The sequence below is a fragment of the Camponotus floridanus genome, unplaced genomic scaffold, assembly GCF_003227725.1.
Source record: "Camponotus floridanus strain SB8 unplaced genomic scaffold, Cflo_v7.5 scaffold9, whole genome shotgun sequence".
Classification (NCBI taxonomy): domain Eukaryota; kingdom Metazoa; phylum Arthropoda; class Insecta; order Hymenoptera; family Formicidae; genus Camponotus; species Camponotus floridanus.
The window spans coordinates 482,551-506,520 of record NW_020229860.1 but is presented as its reverse complement, the minus strand read 5'-3'; the positions used below and the strand labels follow the sequence as shown (position 1 = coordinate 506,520).

Here is a 23,970-nt window from a genome sequence, read left to right as displayed (position 1 = left end):
GATGATATCGTGTGCATCAAGATCGGAATGGGACGTCCCGAGGCGAGCGAGTGGAGCGGCCTGTGGAACAGCCGGTGAACGGTGAGTAGATGTGATTTATCATATTTGCGTGACAATTCGTGCTCATTCGACGCTTATACAGCATCGCGATGTCCCGAATTACGTTCGAACAAATCGGCGCCGCATCGCATCATAATTCGATGCGATGCCGTGCAATTCAAATAAAGTCGATCGCGTGAAGATGGTTAGGCTAGAAGCGATTTCAAATTTATTTTATATACGCGCAGTGCTGCACAGCCTATCTCGTAGGGCTGCCAACTGTTAAGGTGCAATTTCATTGACGCTAAAAAGTAGCGTCAATGAAAAGGCCGCTTTACACACTGAAAAAGTTGAAACTGTTTGAACTTTATTTTATTGACGCCATATCTAGAGAAAGTCTAGTGATTTTAATTTGCCGCTGGTTTCTAGCGTCAATGAAATTGCACCTTAATATTGGTCCATTCTTGTAGCGCCAATCGTCATACGAACACACGAGCGACATTTTGTTAGAAATATGCCCTGAGGTCCACTAGTGATTACGCCAATGTCATTGTGCCCCCCGCCATTTGCCGCCATTGCGTTCAACTCTCCGCGACTTTTCGTGACTGGCGTTTGTGACAAGTCGGCGTTTCACGTACTATTTACGTTTGTTTGTAATAAAAACGAAGCAAGGTAAGCTATAGTTCTTAAAAATAATAGTAGATAAAGTATGTGTTATGATTAGGTTGCCGTAACCAGAATGCGTAAATAGAACGCTCGATTTCGTTTTGCTATGTCATTCTTGGTTAACCGACTTACTTCAGTTTGTACTGTTAGTTTAAACTTTCATTCGTTTCTATGGATACTTGAATGTTTCCGATATTATAATTGTGTTGACAAAGGTTTTCGTAATTTTATAACTTTAGTGAATTTATTTATGTCATTTATAATGATGTCTAACCTCAAATCTATCGTATTTGTATTAAATGTTTGTCCAAAAAGTTATTGGCCTAAATCTATATTACCATCTTGAAATCCGCAAGATTGAATAGATAACTAAATATATGTATAAATATACAGATAATATACAGATAATGCAGATATATATATTATATATATATATATATATATATATATAAAATAGATAACTATATATATATATATAACTATTATGTATATATAAATAATAGATAAATATATATATTCATAATTTAAAATTCAAGTAAATTCAAGTATATAAATATAAGACACAACTTTATCAGTACATCTAACTTATGTCTTTTGTTTGTTTCAAGATGTTTTTAACACGTTCTGAATACGATCGTGGAGTAAATACCTTCTCACCGGAGGGAAGATTATTTCAAGTGGAATATGCCATAGAAGCCATAAAACTTGGCTCTACCGCCATTGGAATTGCAACAACAGAAGGAGTCGTTCTAGCAGTGGAAAAACGCATTACTTCTACTTTAATGGAACCAACAACTGTAGAAAAAATTGTAGAAATTGATAAACACATAGGATGTGCGGCATCTGGTCTAATGGCTGATTCACGAACAATGATAGATAGAGCTCGAGTTGAATGTCAGAATCATTGGTTCGTCTACAATGAAAGAATGACAGTAGAATCAACCGCTCAAGCAGTATCTAATTTAGCTATACAGTTTGGAGATAGCGATGACGATGGTACTGCTATGTCTAGACCGTTTGGTGTAGCAATGTTATTTGCTGGGATTGATGAAAAAGGTCCGCAGTTGTATCACATGGATCCGTCTGGAACTTTTGTTCAATTTGATGCAAAAGCTATAGGATCTGGTAGTGAAGGAGCTCAACAAAACCTTCAAGAAGTATATCATAAGGTAATTTATTTTTTCTATTAAATTAATTTAAATTATTACATATTTACATACATATTTATCTTTATATTGCAATCGAATATTATTATTCTTGCAGTCTATGACACTTAAGGAAGCATTAAAAGCTGCGCTGACAATATTAAAGCAAGTAATGGAAGAAAAACTGAATGATACCAATATCGAAGTAATGACAATGACACCTGGACAATTGTTTCATATGTTTACTAAAGCAGAATTACAAGAGGTGATTAAAGATATTGCTTAAAGTATATATAAAGTATTATATAAACAATTTTCACTATGCTGGATCACGGAGAAGATAAATTTCTAACACATAGAGCATTAATTGTAAATTATATCTTTATAGAAAAATGCTTTACTTTTATATATTTAATAATTTTATTTGTCATCTTTAGAGAGAAAAATAATGTTAAAAAGAAAACACGCATAAATATATATTTTCTTTTTAATACTTTTTTTCTAAAAATAAAAGAGAATGTCAAATATAAAAAATTGAAAATAGAATTAAATATATATATACATATATATATATATATATATATATATATACACGGAAGTAAAGTATATATGTGTATATATATATATATATATATATATATATATATATGCCATAAAATTGATTTATATTTCTTTTATAAGTTGATTATCAAGTTGTCAACATATACATATACACGTATACAGAAGTAAAGCATTTGCTAACATAAAATTGATTTATAATCTCCTCTAAAATGAATCTACAACTCCTTTTATGTTATATTCCTAATATCCTTCTCGTAAAATAACATTAAAAAAATAACTTTAATATAAAAATAAAATTAAATTTCTGCGTTTTTTATAAAGATAATTTCTAAAATGTTATATATATAAAATGATACTTATTTTTCAATTTAGTAATATATTTATTATTCGATTTAGTTGATAGACTTCGGCGTTACGTCGGAGGAAGATATCATGAAACCATCAATCGGTAACTCCTTTCCAATACCTCAGCCTCAGCCCTCTACTTCCTTCAAAGGATAATCAAGAAGACGCACCAATTTCTCTCCAGATATTCCTACATTCTTCTCCATTCCTGTATGTATTATTTTCATACATTATTTCCATTTATTACTTTGATATTTTTCCATAAAGTTTAAACGAATGATTTTTAATTTGAAATCACATGTTAACGTATTGAAAAATTACATTTGAATTAATGCAGCTGCGTTATTTTTTTTACGGAATTATATATCATTAGCAACGGATCAGAGATAAGAATATTTAGGAGATATTTTTTTTTGTTTAATCGTTATATCAGGTATCTTGAAAAATAACATGGAACAAAATTGAAACGATAGATGCTTTTTTCCGCGGATGATGGAGATGATGGTGTAACGCAGCGGGCATATTCAGATCGATTCGTTGTTAAATTCGTAGCGGTCGGAAATGAGTGCGCGACGGATGGCTCGTTTTCGATTAAAAGCCGTCCGCCGCGACTGAATGCGCGTATCCGAAATCAATAATTAATTTTACCGGCTAGCCGAGAACGGGGCGGAATGGCTTGGCGGAAATGGTCGGATGCCGCTTGGGTTGGATGCTGCGATGCCCCGATAAAACGTCCCTTTTTATCCCGTTCTCTCGGCTGCCAGATTATTGGATATTATTCCATTTCAAGCGTTCAATCCCGCTACGATTCGCTCGCTTGGATTCCCACGGGGGTTTCTCTGCCGCCTATTGATTGCCGCACCGAACTCTTAAAATGTGTATACGAGTATGTATATTTCTGTAACGCTGCTGAAATTGCACATTTTGCGTCGTGCTATGCGTGGCACGCGCAAGCACATTGCATCGAATCGCATAAAAGAGCACGGTTCTTTTCAATTGCGTCCAAGTATGCCTCGTGTAAGATGTGTATCTTTCTCGAGTACGCTTAATAGCGGGGAAAGTTTAATGTAGTAATAATTGGTAGAAATTTTTATTATGATTTGAAAACGAGAGATTGTAACAGTATTAATATATTAATTATTTTAATAACGATATATATTCACAATAATAGAAAAATGTTTTAAAAGTATATTTTAAAAATAATCTCTTTTTCTTAACAATGTATAATCTTCTGTATTAAAAAATAATCATCTGTATTAAAAAATACGATAGATTTTCGACCGCGTAATATAGTTTAATGATCGATTTCGCGAAAATTGTTTTGATGAAAAAAAGAAATCCCAGAACAATACACGCACAAGACACGGCACGGTCGTGAATTATCGAGGGTATATCGCTTGGCGGGAGCGATATGGGTTCGAGCAAGACTAAGGGACTAAGGTAAACGGAGCGAGGAAGAGAGGTCGATTCAAGCACGGCCGAGAAGGACTGGTAATTAACTGCGACGAGAGGGAGAAGCGGCGGGATAGTCCCGTTTGAGTCCCTGAGAATCCCCAGGGACCTGACCCGTCGTATCAGACGCCAAACACTCACTCCCACACATCGAGCCCGTCGTCCTCGAAGCGCACTGCCACGTTCAAGTTTCGCGCTACGATAATTGCCTTCGCTTCACAGTCTCGCTACCGACACTCTTGCCGCAGCGACGATGTGGATAAGGGAACTCGCTCTACGCAAGCTTTCCGCGAACAAACGTGGAACGGGAACGTTGGAACGTTAAAGTGGAAGTAGATAATGGCGCAGAAATTTCGAGTTTACGCGATTGCCTTCTTCTCTGTTTCCACGAGAAAGCCATCGAGTATCTTTTTTCCAACGTGAATTTTTAAAAAAGAACGAAATATATGATTCCAACAATTATTGGCATTTCTATTGAAACATAATGTATACGAGTAATTAAAAATATTTAACTCTTTGAAAAGCATAAGCTTGTATTGATAAAAGATTGACTCATTGTAAAATTGTGTAGCAATGCTTATATTTGGAGAGAAAATTATTAAATGAAAAAAAAATATATATATATATTTTTTTTTCATTTAATAATTTTATATATATATATATATATATATATATATATATATATATATATATATATATATATTAATTCGCGCTTCTCAACTGTTACCACATGAGATTACGAAACGATGATAATGCAGACTGATCCGGAAATGAGATGCGTCTACTTCCGTTAGACAAACGAAATATGAAGGAACGAGACAGTAGCAGCGGTGCGTCGCGCAGCAAACTTTCTTCCTCATTATTACCAAAGAGCGCCGATAGAAAACCGGAAGTGCATCTTGACATAGAAGAAGGAGCCTGATATACCTGTGCGCACGCGGAGCTATAATTCACGCATCGCAGAATCGTCGTCATTTTTTTTACTTTCACGAAGAACTGGTCGTTCGCTCAACGCTTCTCTCTTTCCGTTGCATCGTGATACTACGCACATACTTTTTTTTTTTTTTTTTTTTGAACTATCTCCATCACTCAGACACCCTTCCGGAATCACTTTCGCATTTCTGCGGGACTGGAGAGGGATTTCCTCTACGTTTCGAATCGCGTATATCTACATACGTTCCATACACATATACTAACGTCCAACAATGTTTGCGCTCTTACAATTAGTTTGACGATATTTAATGATCGTAATAATATATCTTTATTACGTGCATTCTTTAATGTACAACAGACGGCAATAGTACTATTTATCACATTTGCGATAAAAGGCGAATTTTAGCTAGCTATTTAAGTACATGGAATATAATCACGCGATCGTTAGGTTCAGAGAAGCAGCGAATTTTATGATACCATATACATACGTAATTTCATCGACTAACTAATCGTATCGTTAGACCATTATGTTGCATTCTAATAACGCGTCTCCTAAATACATCCGATATTAGAAATTGCATATAACGAGATTTTACGATGATTTTCTGTAGTATTGCATCATTATCGATTTCTCCTCATGTTTGATAATACCAGATGTAATTTGTTGCAATTTTTTGCCACGTGTGTAAATGGACGCGGAAGTGAGATTTTATTAGCAGCTAAACGAGCATCTAAGAAACGTTCACCGGTTTATTTTTTGTTAATTTTTTTATAGAGAAGTCCAGCGGAATATGATCTACAGACATTTCATATTCTTTATTTCTATTTAATTGCGTACGAGTTTCAATTACGTCGCGGCCGCGGGGACTGATAATATCGATAGGAAATCTCAGTAAAGCCAGCTGTCCATCCTGTATAACGAAATAGGAAATTTTTTCGTTAATGTGACCGACCCAATTTCTCATCAGAAATATTTTATTTAATATTTATTATCCCCTCTTCTACGAATAGAGACAAAAATATTCATGATCGAGTTAAATGAATTAAGCAAATTAAGGTAAATTTTATTTTTATACGGAACACTAATTCGAGGCTAATTAAATATCACTTTAACATCGAACGTAAGAGAAATTCCGCTGATAAATTATAACATTATTTTCTCATGCTCGAGCATTTTGAGAGTCGTGAAAAAAATTCTCGGATCAATTTTTCGATCTCAATAAATCGACCTGGTGAAAGGAGTGGCGATAGAAATCTGTGGGATATACATGCCTCGTAGATATCCGCGTTGGAATATGACGTTTTACATGTTGTACACGAGAGTCTGGATGGAGAAAGTAATGCTTTCCTGAATGCGCGACGCGTGTATCTTAATTGAGACCGGGTGGTACGAGAATTAAAATTCTCTCAAGAATCGAAAGTGCTCGCGGAAGTCCATATGTAAACTTCTGTCCAGCAGGACACCCGCTTCCTTTTTATTTACGTGTATTTTTTTTTGCCTCTTTTCGATGCCAGGACAACGAACGCGACAGCAACGTAACGATCTCTCGAGAGGCCAAAAGCGCTTTTACCGGTGTTTGCTAGACCGGAAAACGAACGCGGAAAGGATCGTTGTAATCTACATGCGAACTTATTTAATGGTAACTTTTTTTTGGATTCCGGATTAATTTTTTTTATGTTGTTCGGATTTCGTAATGATGTAAAATATTTTTTTTTTTCGCGGACAATAAAACGATGAATATAGAAGAGTGAAACTCTCTGGTATTCATCAACGAAATTCTCGAGAAAGTAAATCTTGACGTTGATTTATATCACGCTACGAGCGTAACACGGTCTCGGTGTATGAATCTACACATTATGTATAATTATTAATGTATAATTTTACCTATCTACGTATTATCTCATTTTCTTTTCTCATTGGGTAAGAAAAAGGATCTTGGGATCTCGGATCTACCGTTGAAATAAGGATCAAGAAAAGTAAGGTGTAATAAGGGCAGAGCGTTTATTAAACCTTTCGTATAAAAGATACGTACTTTTTTCACAATACATTCTTCACTTAACTTACTTAGGTACAACATTTCTCAGTATGGTAAACATACTTCACAACAATACTGTGCGAACATTAAGCGAAATTAAGCGAATAATGTTCGTTGAAACTTACGCGTACTTCCCGGTATCTTTTTCAAACGCGAAACATATATACAGAACATTTATTTAGGCTTTTCAGAGAGAGATATCCGTCAATCTATTAATCGCCACGAAAAGCATGGATAGAATTATCGATTCACTTATATCTCATCGCAATATTAGCTAAGAATAGCCGTAGCCTAATAATAATTGGATCGAAATAATCGCTACAATTATGCGTTTCCTGAAAATATAATACATATAAAAATACAATCGGTAAACTCGTCAATCATAGTATCAATAATTACAGCTATAAGTCATCCATTAATTGTATACAATTGTCATATTTCTTGCTGTACGATGAAATTTCGATCAATTGCCGAGATCTTCCCAAGGATTTCTAAAATGGTCCAGCGAAATGATATGATATACCGATTCGGAGAAAAGCGCGCGATCACATCGAGAGAGAAGATGAGAAGGCCTCTCGCGATGTTCGCTTCACGTCATCGTCGTCAAGATCAGTGAAACGATTCGTAGCCGCCGCCGCCGCCGCCGCCGCCGCCGCCGCCGCCGCCGCCGCCGCCAGAGTGAAAGTCGTAACCGCCTCCGTCACCTCCGTAACCGCCTCCATCGCCTCCGTAACCACCGCCGTAACCACCGCCGAAATCACCGCCGCCGCCACCATAGTGCTCCTCGTGCTTCGGTATGTGCACCGGCACGGCTACCGGAACTTTATAAGGCACCGGTACTTCCTTCTCGACCGGAACCGGCACTTCCTTCGTGACGATGTACGGTTTGTCTACGGGCACCTTGACCGGCACCGGGACCGGCTTCTCCACCGGCACTGGCACCGGTTTGTGTACGTAGTAGGGTTGCGGCACCGGCACCTTCACCGGCACCTGATACGGTTTAGGTACCGAGACCGGATACGGCTTGTCTACGGGCACCTTCACTTCGTACGGTATCGGCTTCTCGACTGGCACCGGATACGGCTTCTCAACGGTAACCGGATACGGTTTCGGCACGTGGACCGGGTACGGTTTATCCACCGGTACCTTCACCTCGTAGGGCACCGGTTTCTCCACTGGGTACGGTTGCGGTACCGGCACCTTCACCTTCACCGGGAAGGGCACGTGCTTCTCGACCGTGTAAGGTTGCGGGACCGGTACCTTTACCGGTACCGGAACGTGCTTCTCCACGGTGTAAGGCTGCGGCACGTACACCTTGACTTCGTAGGGCTTGTCCACGGGTACCTTCACCTCGTACGGCACCTTCTTCTCGACGGTGTAAGGCTGCGGCACGGGTACCGGTACCTTGATGAACACCTTCACCGGGTAGGGCACGTGCTTCTCGACGGTGTAGGGCTGCGGCACGCCGACCTTCACCTCGTACGGCACGTGCTTCTCCACCAGGTAGGGCACATGTTTCGTTACTTCGTACGGTACCGGCACTTTCTTTACAACCGTCACTGCCTTCACGTGCTCGTGTTGATCGTAGCCTCCACCGCCTCCACCGCCTCCTCCGCCGCCGTGCAGATCGCCACCGCCGCCGCCCAGGTCACCGAAACTGTGAACGAGCCCGCGTTTTTCTGTCTTCTTCTCCGTTGATTCCGCCTCGACGTTCTGCGATTTCCCCTCACTCGCCTCGCTCGACTCTTTCGAGCATATAACTTGAGTGGCTGCTGCCACCAAAACGATGGCAATCTAAAGTCACGCGTCAAAAAAAAAATATATATATATATATATTGTGCGTTAACAATTAACAAAGAATAATAAAAAATTAATATGCGCGCTTATCAAGTTGCCGAAAAATATTTATATCTTGAGATATTTTTTTTAATTTTTCATCGAGAGCTATTAATATATTTCTACAACTTGCAGGCAAAAGAAATTTTATAGATATCTTAATATATTATATTAATTCCAATTTGCAAGATATTGATTCGAGATGTGATTTAATCTCGGCCACCTTTTTAACGATGCACCAACTTACCTTGATATTCATTCTTGAGTTCGCGTATGTTTTTAGTGTGGCGTATGACCACTAACTGAACCGCTACGTTTTCTAGTCTGAGCCTTATATAGCCCGCGCTATAATAGCTTAGCACTTTCCCTGCACCTCATCGCTTATATTATATGTATGGAGTCTTGCTTTACGTACGTTAGGCACAAAAAAGTCGCCTGGGCGAGTTCAGGAAATAAACATGCGTGCGAATTTGCTTCATGATAGCCTAAAGTTCAACAACACCGAATCTGCAAATATCTGCCAACATGCGATTTGTATCGCATGAAACTCACTTTCTTTTTCGATGCAAGTGACAATCATAATAAGTGCATAAATAGACCCTTGCATTGATAGATCTCTAATATCTCTTTCTTTTTTTATCTTGCATTTTATATCATTTTTTATCTTGTATTTTATTTTTAAAAAAATGTTCTTTTCACATTTTTTTAAGAGTTACGGACAAACTTTTTTTCCCTAGACACATAACGCATATTTACATATACATTTAATGGGTGGAAACAAATTGGACAAATATACGTGTGATATGTTTAAGCAGCTACTGAGAAAAAAGTTGTTAATTTGACTAAACGGTAATTAACTATTGTTTTTTCTCAGTGTAATGAAACGACAATAGGAGAAATTTGCCATCATTGTCTGCAAGAACAGTTATATACTTCATTAAATATTCTTCTAAATAGAAACTTGTGAAAGAACATAGTATCTATTCTATAACTGTAGGTACGTCGATTGCTTCCTATATCCTCCTCTCATACATCAAATAAAATATATATCAAAATTCTATATTATATAAATATATATTCTAGCACAAATATAACTGGGGCCAAGTAAATGGAGGAAGTTAATGCTCGTTATGGTTGGCGAATGTGCAACACCGTGATTTCCGTCTCTCCCTGTCATAGAAATTACCATATGCGCTAAACCAACACTTTATTTGTATCTGTAATGTGCCTTTTCTTAATAAATCACCGGTAGAAAACTCATAACAAGAAAAGGATATCCTGTAAATAGCTTCCGAATGTTATATTCAATACACATCGACAAATTTGATTAATCTTCTCGCTTCTCACATACGCCGATTAGAGGAGCATTTATCATATTTCATCGTGTCATTAAATAAGTTTTACTCGTATACGGGTTGGTATCTGGCATCAAGTATTCGGTATATAATTTTCTTCCACCGAAAAAAGACGATTCATTTTTCCGATACTTATATTTTGTAATCATATATTCGCGTTACCAAGAAATTATATATCATCTTGTTTATCGTGTATGGTGTTTTTGAGAGATGCTGGTATTATTTAATGTCAGTTGTCCCAGGTGTAGTCTGAGCTCTCGCGCTAACCGTATCGATATGGCGCACGAGGACCCCTATTACGGTCGCATGTAATTATTGTAGAAATCCATGTAAAGCTGTGCGAATATATTAAAAGCGCGAGGTTTTACATGCAAAATAAGTAAAAATGCCATATGTTAATACGATACGGCTCGCATGCGTGCCATACATTTAGATCGTCGAAAGATCGCAAGATGTATCGCAATTTTTAACGATTAATCGCCGCTCAAACATCCCCGAAGGTCATACTGCCTCGTGGCAAACGCTTGATTCGTTCTATATCATATATATATATATATATATATATATATATATATATATATATATGTAATATAGATCATTACCTTGCGTGTTTTTTCCGATAAATATTGCGGTAAAGATGATTAATATATCTCGTGTCCAAATAAGCTTGCTTAAATAGCCACTCTTAATTAATCGATTGACGGTCAACATTAATTAATCTTTAGTGGGAGTTAAAGATCGATTGTGAAGAAGCGAGTCGTGAAAAAAGTTTATAAATTTGTAATTGATACCGAAGTGAAGGAAATGTTATTTTCTCGTGATATATCGATGAGATTTATTGAACAGGAAAATCAATCTGTCGCGCATAAGATATATCTCCCCGTAAAATATTCAGAAACTGTCAAGAATGTAACTTTAGACATGTAAAAGAGAATAAGGCTCTTAAGTAATGTACGCTGCTGGATATTATTTAATCATTTCACCAGCAATTACTTCATATAACCGCTATTTAGAATTTTTTATGTCAACAAACATAAGCGATATTGCTCACTTTGATGATTGATCGTTGATTTAGTTATCAATTATTATTTAAACACGAAGGTTCAAGATTTATAATGAATATAATGATAATGAATTAATCTTGCAATTAATATTGAAGTTAATATATATATTGTATTCGAAGGATTTTTGAGTTATTATAAGTTTAGATTTATAGTGCATGGAGGAGTATATAAATGCTATATTTGCGAATCAGGATTATAACTATCTCATTAGAAGACATTCACTTTTCTCTCTTTGTTTCTCTCTGCTTTTTTTTTTATTATACGCAACATTCTCCGAAACGGTGCAATGTTTCGATAAGACCCACGGTAATTTATTCGATAATAAGCTCGCGCTTCCTCCCTTCCCCTCTTTTTCGCTCTCTTTCTCTCCTCTCCTTTTTTCTCTTTTTTAATTTTTCCCCCTTTCCCTTCTCCTTTCTTTTCATATCTCTTTCTTTCCTTCATCCACGAATATCGCTACTGGCGCGCAAATTACTCGGTAGCGATGGCCGCCGTCGGGCGATTTTTAATTGACGACGGACGAAATGAAGTATCATGCCGTGCATTATAATTGGAAACTTTTATGTTGCGTGCGCGGCTACGGTACGTCGGGCTTACCGAGGCGTGAATCCGAGCTTGCATTTTCGCTACAATCGCCGCGTTCTCCTCTTCATCTTATCTTTTTTTTCCCTTTCACGGATTTGAACGCGCGTACCCTTAAAAAAAATGCGCGATTATCGCGCCGTAAGATTGCATCACCGAGCAAATCAAGCCCAAATTTGCGAGACCTCCTTGCTCTCGAGCCCCAATCTTCCCTCAGTAGCTTTTTTTAAATTAATTCATCATTAACGAAACTATTTTCTCGACAAATTTTGTAACGCGTTTCTTGAAACGCTCTTTTCCGCGTATCGATAATATACGCGAGCAAACCCATATTTTTATTTTCTCATCCATATTAATTATAACGCGTCTAACGAAGCGTTTGATGGAAAAGTGAAAGGAGACACGCGGCGCGCGGCTTTCCCCGAAATCTGACATGTTGAACGAGAATATTACGATCGGCATTAATGTTTCACCGACACCAACTCCCATGAATTTGCCAGGAACCGGCGTGCGACATGATTCGCACGCGTAATATCGTGGCGCTTCAGTAACCGCGATTAATCATCTTTTTCGTGTTGTTGCTTTACGGACGGTGCTCCGGAATTTCTGCTCGGAAGCTACGCGCCAGGGAAAGAATAATGATACTTTGGCCTCCATCGTAAAGCGTGCTCGTGTGATTTAATCATACGGAATACGACCGAACGGTTTAAAAGAGGAAATAGTTATATATATTACTCTTTTTCGGATTTTGCTTACAAGATAAAAATATTAGCAAAGGAAAAATTTTTTTAAATTCCTCATGATTTCTTCAAGTATAAGAGAAATATCTGAGAATGTTAGATTTTCCATATTTTTTTTCTTCGGGAAATATTAAATAATATTTAAATAATATCGAAATCGAGAATTCCTATAGAATTTTATAGGGGAATTAAAAAAATATATATATGTATATATAGAATGTCTATTCCCTGGAGAAATATGGAAAACATGGAATTCTCAGAGATTTCTTTCGCACCTGAAGAAATTGAGAATTCTCGTGAAATTTTATTGAAAATTTTTAAAAAAGTTTTCTTTGATTATACTTTTATATTGTAAGCAATCCGCCAATAAGCCAAGTTATGAATTATATGTATATTTAAAATATATCATAAATATACATATATCTATCTTTATTCATATATTCAATTTTTAGCAAAATATTGAATATGCAGTAGATATTCTTTTCAATATAATTTTTAATGATAAAGAAATGAAAATGTTGTGCAGGTGAAAAATGTTTATCTTACGAAAGCTATTCAGTTTATTTCAGTACATTTTCAGGGAATTTTCTTACAAATTTAGGTAGACCTCTCCCCTTCCTCCCTGTGCATATATAAATATATCCGCTGAGAATATCGCGCGCTGATAAAAGCGGAGTGTAATTCCTTTCCTACGCGGCGGGGATAACGCGAGTATAATCGCGCGAGCGATGATTAAGAATCGCGATGCCGAAGAGACAGGTTTGCTTACGATAATCATTCTTCTCACGCCGCGCAAAACAAACGTTAAATCTCAACGATCTTTATGATTACGTTACAAATGTAATCGGTTCACATAATTATCATTATCGAATCACGGGCGCGAAAGACGACGATCGCGATTGCCGATTAAATGACTCACGGCTGTCAAAATTCAAAATGGGGAAAATCGAACAAATCCGACTTTTGCGGGAAAAACGTGCGTTTACGGCGGTTTTCGTTAAATAAGCGGGGCGAAAGGTGAGCGCACCTGCGAGATCTTCGGAGAAGAGAGAGAATTTTCGGTCAACAACTAACGCGTTACTGATGAGGAGGCCGAGGATGCCCGTTCCTCCTGTTCACCGCAGGAGGAACGAGCCAGCAGCGCAGGAGAGATTATGTAACTTTAATTGCGTTCTAACTACCGTGCAATTGGACGATGGCAGGCCGTGCAACCTGCAGTTTCGGCTGCAGGTATCCCATTAAGACGTTGCCTCGGCTAATGCGACGACCGAGTGACTTTTGCGAGCGCAAATCCGTTATTTTTTTTTACTTCTTTTTTTTTCTCCGAGATGCGCAATTTATGACCCCGAGAACCGGCAGGAGAGGCCAATCCTCACGGTAATCCTACATCCGGTAAAACCGACTTTACGCACACAAACCTGGTATTATCGCATAACGGTTTGTTTTTTTTTTCTCTCTCTTTAAAACGCGGCAGCTAATTTCGCGTCGTTAATTTAGATTGAGATCTTATCTCGCGGAATTATCGCGATTTCTCTATCGCGTAAAGCATTGATGAATATCGCGTTCGGAAGTGTAATGTCCGATCGAAGAAAGCTGATCGTGTATTATAAATACGAGTCCCGCGCCGATATTCCTCGAGTGTGCGGCTCGGAATTACGTTCCTGCGATCAGGATAGTCACGGAGATTTCACTTTAGTGATTTCACATATGCGAGCGCATTCGCCTCGCCGATGCTCCTTTTTCTTCTTTTCTTTCATCGCGCCTAGATGAAAGTGCACGCGTAACTCGAATCGCGCTTAAATCATATGGAATTTGCCAACAACAAGGTTTGCTCTGCCATGTCAGATCGAGATGATGACGGAAAATCGTCGCGTATGATTAATAATTCCCGCACGAAACATGGTACTCGTACAGTTTCCCATGCATTTTCCGCATTGAAAAAGCTTTGTTCTGTCGTGTAATTGGATCTATCTATTCACAATTGGTTCCACGAGCACACCGTACATTTCATAATATTATAATTATAGGAAGTGATATATTAGGGGCCTAGAGTTCTCTAGCTGAGAAATTGATAAGGAATATTGATTTTTAAGAATTTTTATGAAGGATATTAGAAATTGATCTTTTTGGTATTTTTAATGTTTTTATTAATATTAGATATATAATATTAGATATTTAACTTTTTCTGATCAATTCAAGCCTCCCTGCGTAACACGTTCGAAAATGCATAATTCAATAATGTGAATAATATGCTGCTTTTAATATAATTGTCTGAAATAAAAAAACTTGATTTAATTCTGCAGGATATTAAACCTAATTTCATTGCAGAATTTTTTTTAAATAACAAAGTAATGTTAAATTAAAATTAGATTCTTAAATTTTTTGCTGAAATTTACTCATTTCTATCAAAGATCAGAAAAATATTAATTACTAATTTTTTAATTTTATGATTAGATTTAATATGTTCCCGAAAAACTTCTTTTTCATAAAAAAAATTAATAAAAATTATTTGGTCCATTAGTTTCTAAGCTATCCATCACATGAACTTTGAAAACAGTGTTTTGAAGAAGGACGCGTTTCAAAGCTCTACAAACTCATTAAAAAACCCATCTTATTCAGTCTTAAAACTCCATCAACTTTATGAATTTTTCGATAAAATTTAAAAGATTATTCTCTCCGAGCATCAATTCAGAAAATGTAACGAAAATCTACTTTTTATCCCTCTAATGTAGACTGGACTCTTAAATTATTAATCAAATTTATTATATACATGTTAATGTATATAATTCATCTATATATATGTTTCATTATATCTTGCATTAAAATCCTTAAATAAAGTATCAGAAGTGAGAAAAATATTAATTCTCTGAAATACACATGTCAAAATAAATGATCTCGCTTCCGACGTATTAAAATTCAATATGATTACAGTTAGAACACAAGGGTCTTAAAGAGAGTTCCTTCCAACTGAGGGGATTCGAAGGGTTGATTTTGACGATCGCTCCTTATTCTCCGATGGAAAATAGCAAAGAATGGCGCTCGAAGCGCGCGACAAAGATTCGGCGTGTCTCGCACGAGCGGGCCACCAAAGTTCGGGGCCCGTTATTTGTTGAGGGCACGATTATCCCGTTCGACGGCACATGTAATTTGAGCCGTATTACGCGCGCGTTGACAACGTGTCGCGATTATGTTCGCACCTCCGACGAGTCCGGTCCGGTCATATCGGCACGACTTTGGGCACGTTATGTACGTCCGTCGTCGCCACCGCCGCCACCACCGATCGTACCATCCGATCCGATAACCAATTACCAAGAACATGGCGTCCAACGATGTCCCGTATCTGCCTGTCGTCAGCGACAGGTAGAATCCCACGTATAGCTTCCTATCCTAGAAACGAGCATCGTATTCGCTCGCTGACAATAGCCTGCCTTATTTTCCGGACGATGCGCGGAGAGACAAATTTATTATAAATCGGGCGCACATTTTCCGGGGTAGGAGGATAATACGATTCGGTTTTAGAGAGTTTGCGAAAAAAAAATGGCGCTGCATTTAGAAACAGTATGCTTCCCAACACTCGCAATCGCACGAGCGTTCGATAAATACATAGCTTTCGATTTTTTTTATATTTACATAAAATTTACTTGAACATTAACAGCTCGCACTTACGTCGACATTTAATGCGTAAATGTCGCAATAATGACGACGTAATCATTAGGGAACGTGAAATCTAATGTTGAGTGTGTGTTATACGATCATCGACCGTATCACAGGTATTGCGACACCTCTTGTGTAATTAGCTATTTTCTCTATATATAAGACTATTATTTTTCTGCATGTATCTTATTTGAACCGTTATACACTCGTATGTTTCGATCAAATTTTTTTAAAATTCTTGGATAAATAATAAAAAAATGATCGTAACTATTTTCTTTTTTTGCGCAATTTCACAAGCATTATTATTAAATACGGGAGAGAAAGTAATCAATTTGATTAAAATACATATTAAATATTACATGAAATATATATTAAATTGCATTCGTTTAATCCAAGTTTTTTCCTTTGAATTGATGCAAAAAAGCAGCGCTGCAGAAAAATACGTATTAGATTATCCGAAAAGTTCTCTTCAAGAGGTATCTTTAGCAAAGTCTTTATTGTTTTTAGATAGAATGCAGCTGCAAGTGATTAGGAATAATAGTATAGATTTCGCATATATTGAAATCACGTAGGCATCAATAATTAAGTGTAGTATCTAATAATGCGCGTTCTATAATAAGCAATTTTGATTTCTCTTGTATTGATCACGTCCGATACATCATCGCGATGATTGTAAATTAATTCTGCCCAAACAGAAATTTGTACGGGATACACATTTCGAAAGTATCGAAAGATACGATCGAAGATTATCATAGTTTTCTCTCTGATCACTGACGAATAGAACGCGCCTAAACTATAATTTTCGCTTTAATTTAGGTCTATCTAACCTTGCGCGAACAAGAGCAAAAGTTTTTATGGATATAGTCAAGTGAGATCGGGAAAAAATTTAATAAATCAACCACTGGTGGCGATACATGTATATTAACAAATAAAAATGAGCTTCAGAAATACAAATATATATTTATATTTCTCTATATTTTTATATTCTATTTTATATATTTCTATATATTTTATATTTTTATATTTATACATATCTATTTTTTATATTTTTTATTTATATATTTATATTTATATTTAAATATATATTTATATTTATATTTTTGATGCTCCCCGATTTTCTCTCCAGGATGCATTAATATTAATATTAATTTTAATGTGATGTATTTAAAATGTTACAATGCACCACCATTTTTCCGCATTCATCTCCACATCTTTTTATAGACTCCGATTTTACTTCATCTCTAAAAAAAAGCGACAAATTATATCCGCCTTAATCTCGTCGGACTCCTCGAATGATCGATCAAATTATAATAAAATCCACGCTTTTATGCGCCACGCGATTTATCACCGTTAATTAATGCACCTGATAATGATCTTTACGAGCGACTTCCTATTTGGGATTTTTAATGCATAATTAAATGTCTATCAGTTGACACTTTAGTAGCTGGTATCGCTCGGTCGCGCGTGAATCTGTTATCTACGGGATTTCCGTGATTTTTACGTGGCTATTGATTCGCATTATCCGCCTCTCGTCTGTGATTTAGCGCTAACGAACTCATCTTGGCACTCCTATTCTCCCGTGCTCTCTTTGCAATCCGTTAAAATCCTAAGGGAGTAATTTTGTAATTAACTCGTAAGCCCTCACCCGTAACAGTAGCGATGCCATCGAGAGTAATCCGGTCCGGGTTACCGTCATTAGGGGGGAAGATGAGAAACGTCTTTAATCTTAATTCACGGGAGATCTCTCTGACGTCGGATAACGACTCGCAGAATGATGAAAACTGTCGGTTTGCCGCGAAATCATTACCGTATATTTATCGGGTCGCACATTTATCCGAAACGATACGAGTATTCTTAAAATGTCGATCGTTCAAGTTACTAATTTTTAGCGTGAAAAATAAAATTCATTCGTTCTTTAATCAAAGCGCCAGTGGAGAAGAAATGTTATTTCGCTTCAAGATCAAAGGAATCGAGAGAAATCGATTAATTTTTTTTTCGATAAAAAGACAAGTTATGGCAAGCGAATAGATTCGTCATCGAGGATGATCGGCAGAGCTGTTGATATGCTTTAATTCGATCGCAAACACATCGCGACGTGATTGTAACTCTTCATTAACCAATTCGCATGCGTCTGATGTCTCTCGGGAGAGACGAGATAAATTTCACATGCGCGACGGGCTTGCAAAAAAAAAAAGAAAGAAAGAAAGAAAGAAAGAAAAGGCAACAAGAGAGGATAGAGGCGGTACGTATCGTCGTCAGGTGCAGTCGAGACGGCAAACTCGTCTCACGTGTGTGTGTGTGTGTATGTATGCGGGTCTTGTTCGCTTTCTTTATTTTTTTTTGCTCTTTCCGGAGTTTCTCCTTTTTTTCTTTTCTACCGAAAATTTTTAGTTCACCTCCTCCCAGACCTGCGGTCGGCGCGTGCTATAAACGCGCGCGCGCGCGCGCGCCGGGTCGATATATCGCCAATGCGGGATGCACGGGAGAGCGATATTATATATATCGGCGGCAATTAGGCACTGACTTGATTTAAGACCAGCTACGATCCGCACGAGGGTCACGGCCCTGTAATTTCGCCAAAGAGATAGCGCGCACGTTGCTTAATTAAGAGATCATTAACCATAGATAATAGTAAATACTAGAAAATTGAGTCGTTCGTTTGTTTTTCAACGTTATCCAAGTAATTGCGGACATCTTGATTTTTAAGCAACGATCACCGTAGATAGTTAATCACGATAATACGCAATGATTAAATTCCCCGGGCGCGTTCTTGCGAATTCTCGAAATAATACCAGACTGTCGAAAATCAAAGGGTTACCTCCTTACCTTCGTTTACGTCAGACAGGTCTTGAATAGAGAAAGAGAGAGAGAGAGAAAAAGAGAGGAGGGGGAAGATGGGGGGTTCCTCCCTAATCTCGACGGCACTGACGTATAGTCGGACGGGTGATCAAGATGCCGTCGAAATTTTTGCAGGTCGTCGACACCGCGCTTTCTCGCGCGGTTATAATATCCTCGCGTTTAAAATTAATCGGAATACAAAGTCGATCGCGCTCGGCGAAATTTAAAAATGTCAAGCGTTCCAATCTCGTTGCGTATCGCATGCATTTATAAAATTGTTGGTCGTCAGTTTTTAATTACACCGCACGAAATTAACTAGTTATTCGGTGTCTAAATTATGATGTCATAAAAAATAAGATTTTATCGTTAATATTTATCGTAATTTTATTATAAGTTAAAAAGGTACAGGTGCTTAACGCGCTTAATAGTGATTAAATGTTTCATCGCAACAACGTGAATCCCTGAAAGTGTTATTATTCTAATTTTATGAGAATTACGGCATCGTATAATGAGCTAAGCTTCTGTGACACACTCTTGGACAAGCTTCTCTCGATTAACTGTCTCATCTTTTACTCGCGATCTTATCCGATAGTATAAGGAATAATTTCGGATACGTATAAAAAATTTGTTTTTTCTTTCTTAAATTGTCATTAATGTTACGTAAATCATTTTTGAGAAATAATGTGCTATATAATATTTCACGAGTGATAGTTATCTGATATAGTACCAGCCAAAAATATGTCATACCTTTATGTTTTTTTAAAGATAACTTAATTCAAAGTGTATATATTTAATCAATTTTTCTTGAGCTGCTGTTTTTATTATTGAATAAAAAATTTATTGTTCAGTAACTTACATACTTAGTATTAAACATACATTCCTGGACAAAATTAACGCATAATTTTTTTTCACTTTTTCTTAAAAGCTGATATTTAAATTTTAACGAAAAATTTTAAAGAAAAAAGTGAAAAAAATTATGCGTTAATTTTGTGTCCAGGAGTATATTTGACTAGATAAAAAAATATATATGCACTTTGAATTAAATTATCCTCAAAAAATATAAAGGTGATATATTTCTGACCGGTCCTGTAAATAATCTTGACGCAATTTGTGAGTAAACGAAATTTGTCATGTATCGTCTATGCAGTTATTTCGATCGTAATTCGAACAATTAATTAAGAGAGCCATCGCGATGTCTGAATGCCAACGACTATTTTTCTCTTTGCTGATCGCGAATGCGAATGCTCGTCAGAGACGGCCAAGGATCCGCAATCATGAATACTTAAATTGCGCACTAGCGTACTAGAAACGTTCAATCTGGCAAATTACTTGCGCGCGTTTCGGCGCGCATAGGACCCGAATCAATCGCGTCTACCTTATAATTGAGTCTGCGCGCATTAATGCATTCCGTAACCCAGTTAGGCCGGCGGCCTGTCGATGTAAAAGAGAGTCGATACACACTCGCATTCGCTTACGTGTCGCGTGGCTAGCACACGACGACGACGACGCGTTAAATAACGGGAGAAGATGGCAGGATGAGGGAGATAAAGGAGAGACAAGTCGATCCAAATGGCGATAAAGAGTGAGAGAGAGAAGGAGAGATAGTAAACGATGACCAGACGCGGAGAAGACGCTCAATTTCTGTCGCATCTGCCTAAATATATGATAGCCTATGATCAGCACTCTTGGCTCGGGGTATATTATATACTCGATGCGTCTAATGTCGTCCGATTGCGATACTTTCGATCGCATTATCATACACGCATTATCGTGGCAGCCTGCGTTCTCGTCGACCACTATCTCTCTCAATATCGAGGACAAGAGTTTCTTTGACATACCGGTTTATAAAGGACCTTGAGTTTTTAATTATATTTTGACTTATGTATATATGACGTGTACTTTGGAGTCAGTCGACCTTACGCGAAATGTCAACACATACAATCGTCGGTCGCAAATGACAGCCTATTCTATTCGTGTCAGTAGTATTCGAACATACACATGAATGAGACGTAAATCTCTCTTAACTCTCTCACTAGATTTTATTTTCTTCTTCGCATTTTGAATTGTCTCGGCCTGCAATTTTTACAAGGTACGTAAAAACGAGACCTTTAGAAGAGACGTTTAATCAAACGTATTTTAATCAAATCTCGGTATTATATTTTTTATTTTTTGTTTCTTTATTACTTATTACGTATTAGCTTACTACGTCATGTAATCGGGCAGATATAAAATAATGAAAGAGCAGTGCAAAAAATAAATAAAAGCAATAAAAAATAGAAAGTAGTATAGGAACATGTATTAATTTTCTTTTTACTAAGATGTTTTATTTTTTTATATTTTAATGCTGTTAATTACATTTATATTTAATTCAACTGCTTTAAGATAATACCAAGAACTTGTATATTATACTTTTATATATGCGCATTAGATTTGCCGCACTTTTCGTAAACATGTATTTTATCGTGCAGAACATGCACATGTTCTTCACGGTTTTTAGATTCATTATTCTCTTGAAAATTCATCATACGACTTATATTATCGATTTATCATACGATTTATGTTATCGGTAATGCTTAAAATTTCAAGCAAGACATGTGATCGCTAATTTTATTAAACATACAATCGAGGATGTTTTTCATAATTATGATAATAATCAGCAGCGTGTCTGAGAACATTCTGCCCAGGCGAGAAAGTTTTCGAACTTGTATTCATGCGGCATGATAATCATCCGTTTAGAAATGATAATTGATGCTCGCATACTCGCGCGTTGAATTATTCTTTCTTCTTTAGCGCATCGTACGATGTGTTGATCGTAAAATCGAAAAATGATTAGAAACTAGGTATCTATTCTTTGGAAAAACCTGAAATTCTCATGGATTTCTTTTGTAACAATCAGAAAATTTTTATGGAATTTTATTTAAATTCGAAGAATTAAAAAAAATTTTTTTTTAATTATTTTATTCTTATATTAAATAGTCGGAAATTATAATATCCGCCGAAAAATCAACTTGTGGATTACGTTTAGAATATGTTATAAATATATCTATTTTTATTTATATATTGAATTTCTCATATAACAAAATATTGAATATACAGTACATATTTTTTAGTGATAAAAAAATTTGAAAAATGTTTATTTTTCGAAAGCTTCAATTTTTTCATTTGCAAATCTATCATTTGAAATTTAAATAACTCCGACTTTCGTGGCAATTTTTTCGCGCATATTATATGTTATTATTTCCAACGCGTGTCAACGCGTCGCAACTCTTTTTTCGTTTTTGTTTCGAATTCTTAATTTTTCTTATACTTAGTTTCTCGTGAGATCCGATCGCGAGAGGATCGCGCTATTATGAGAGCCCCGCATGCTGTGGACATGGACTGATCGAGACACACTTTGGCTAATAGGCATTCGTGATTTCGTGCGCTTAGATTCTCAAAGGCAGGTGAACACAAACGGCGGCAACTGTCCCCTCGGAGGCAAAGATCGAAGCGCATCCCTCCTCCCCGCTCCAAATATTTTTCTCCCCAAGCACCTCTCGGGGTCTTTCTCTCCTTTTCTACTCTCTACTCTATTTAACTTTACTCTACTTTCTTGCCTTCTGTGCGATGGATGCACGCAAAAAGGCAACGAGGCGAAAAAAGGGAGATAGGGATGCGTTGTCCTGCTGGTAATAGGTGCATCGGATGCCTCTACCAACCAATCTAAGCGCAAGTAGGCGGTACCCTCAAATTTCGCATTGACTTTCCAAGAGCTCCTCTCGTACCCGGTGGCTTTCATAAATCGCATGGAGAGAAAAAGAGAGAAGGAAGGAAACGTGGCAGATCGGAGGCTGATCCGAGGCCCCGATGCGAGGCGGCGGACGTGTCCCCGATCGTAATTGCGATTTGTTAGATATAAATTTGAGGACAAACGATTGGCGTTTACGATTGGCGTCTGCCGATTAGATGCGAAGCACATTTTATCGTCTTGGCATTCTACCGTAATGTGTTTTCGCGACTCGATATATACGCGCGACGGACGTCCGGCTCCGAAACCTATGCAAATTAGCTCCGGGTGCGACTTAGGATCGTCAGGCGAAGGAGGGAGGTTAACGATTGATAACGCAACGCCGATATCGGTTTAGATACGTGTTCACGCCCTTTTTTACAATCTAGACTAACGATGTCTTCGAATGCAAATCCGAACGCGACGAAAGATCGTCGATCTCTTAACAATAGTAATCGATTAAACTCGTTAGTATTTCTCGAAGCGTTTGGATTTATGTCCCCCTCCCCCGTTTCCGATTGTACGAGGGAAAAAGAAGATCCTCGGGTCGCGTAAGAAATCCTTACATCAGCCGTAACCGCGGGATCTCGTCACTCAAAGACACAAATTGTCGCCACCGATCATTTTGTCCCGCCATATGTGCGTGTGTGCGTCTCGATCGATCCGCGACGACGGCTTCTTGCGTAGCGCGTCCTCCCCGACGAGGAATGCGGATTTGTCTCCCCGATATCACCAAGTTGGCCGTGTCGAACAAGCGTCTGCCTCGACCAAACTCGTAGAGGAAATGAATGTCCCTCGACGAGACGGGGGTCTCGAGAGGCGTTTACGCCTTCTCGCCGGGACAGGACTGCGGCCAGGTATAGGTTTTCCGTATAATCCTCTCTTTCCCTTTTCCCTCTTCCTCCTCCTCTCGTCGCCTCGTTCTCGTGGCGCGGCCTTAGAAGAAGAAGCAGGAACG

At 37.5% G+C, this 23,970-nt stretch overlaps 3 protein-coding genes across 3 annotated transcripts in view; 2 read left to right on the top strand and 1 right to left on the bottom strand.

Moving 5' to 3' along the window:
• The first annotated feature begins 526 nt into the window (after nucleotides 1-526).
• Nucleotides 527-2,224, top strand: LOC105259312 (proteasome subunit alpha type-5). The gene is made up of 3 exons (XM_020029992.2): nucleotides 527-711; nucleotides 1,314-1,874; nucleotides 1,969-2,224. Exons 2-3 carry the CDS (start codon nucleotides 1,314-1,316, stop codon nucleotides 2,134-2,136), a joined length of 729 nt encoding a protein of 242 aa, XP_019885551.1. The 5' UTR covers nucleotides 527-711; the 3' UTR covers nucleotides 2,137-2,224.
• Nucleotides 2,060-23,970, top strand: part of LOC105259318 (paired box pox-neuro protein) — a 67,277-nt gene continuing 45,366 nt past the window's right edge. Inside the window, exon 1 of the mRNA XM_025414857.1 lies at nucleotides 2,060-2,115. The gene's annotated coding sequence lies outside the window, so the exon portion shown is untranslated. The remainder of the gene's footprint in view (nucleotides 2,116-23,970) is intronic.
• Nucleotides 7,137-9,311, bottom strand: LOC105259317 (proline-rich protein 4). Its single transcript, XM_011271192.2, has 2 exons — nucleotides 9,261-9,311; nucleotides 7,137-8,971 (listed from the first exon to the last, which is right to left on the bottom strand). The coding sequence occupies exons 1-2, from the start codon at nucleotides 9,270-9,272 to the stop codon at nucleotides 7,787-7,789; spliced, it is 1,197 nt and encodes a 398-aa protein (XP_011269494.2). The 5' UTR covers nucleotides 9,273-9,311; the 3' UTR covers nucleotides 7,137-7,786.

What these genes read in the sequence shown, in the direction of transcription:
- LOC105259312 (XM_020029992.2), top strand. Translation starts at nt 1,314, where the DNA reads ATGTTTTTAACACGTTCTGAATACGATCGTGGAGTAAATACCTTCTCA. An exon ending in TTCAAGAAGTATATCATAAG is followed by an intron (nt 1,875 to 1,968) that starts GTAATTTATTTT and finishes TTATTCTTGCAG; the next exon opens with TCTATGACACTTAAGGAAGC.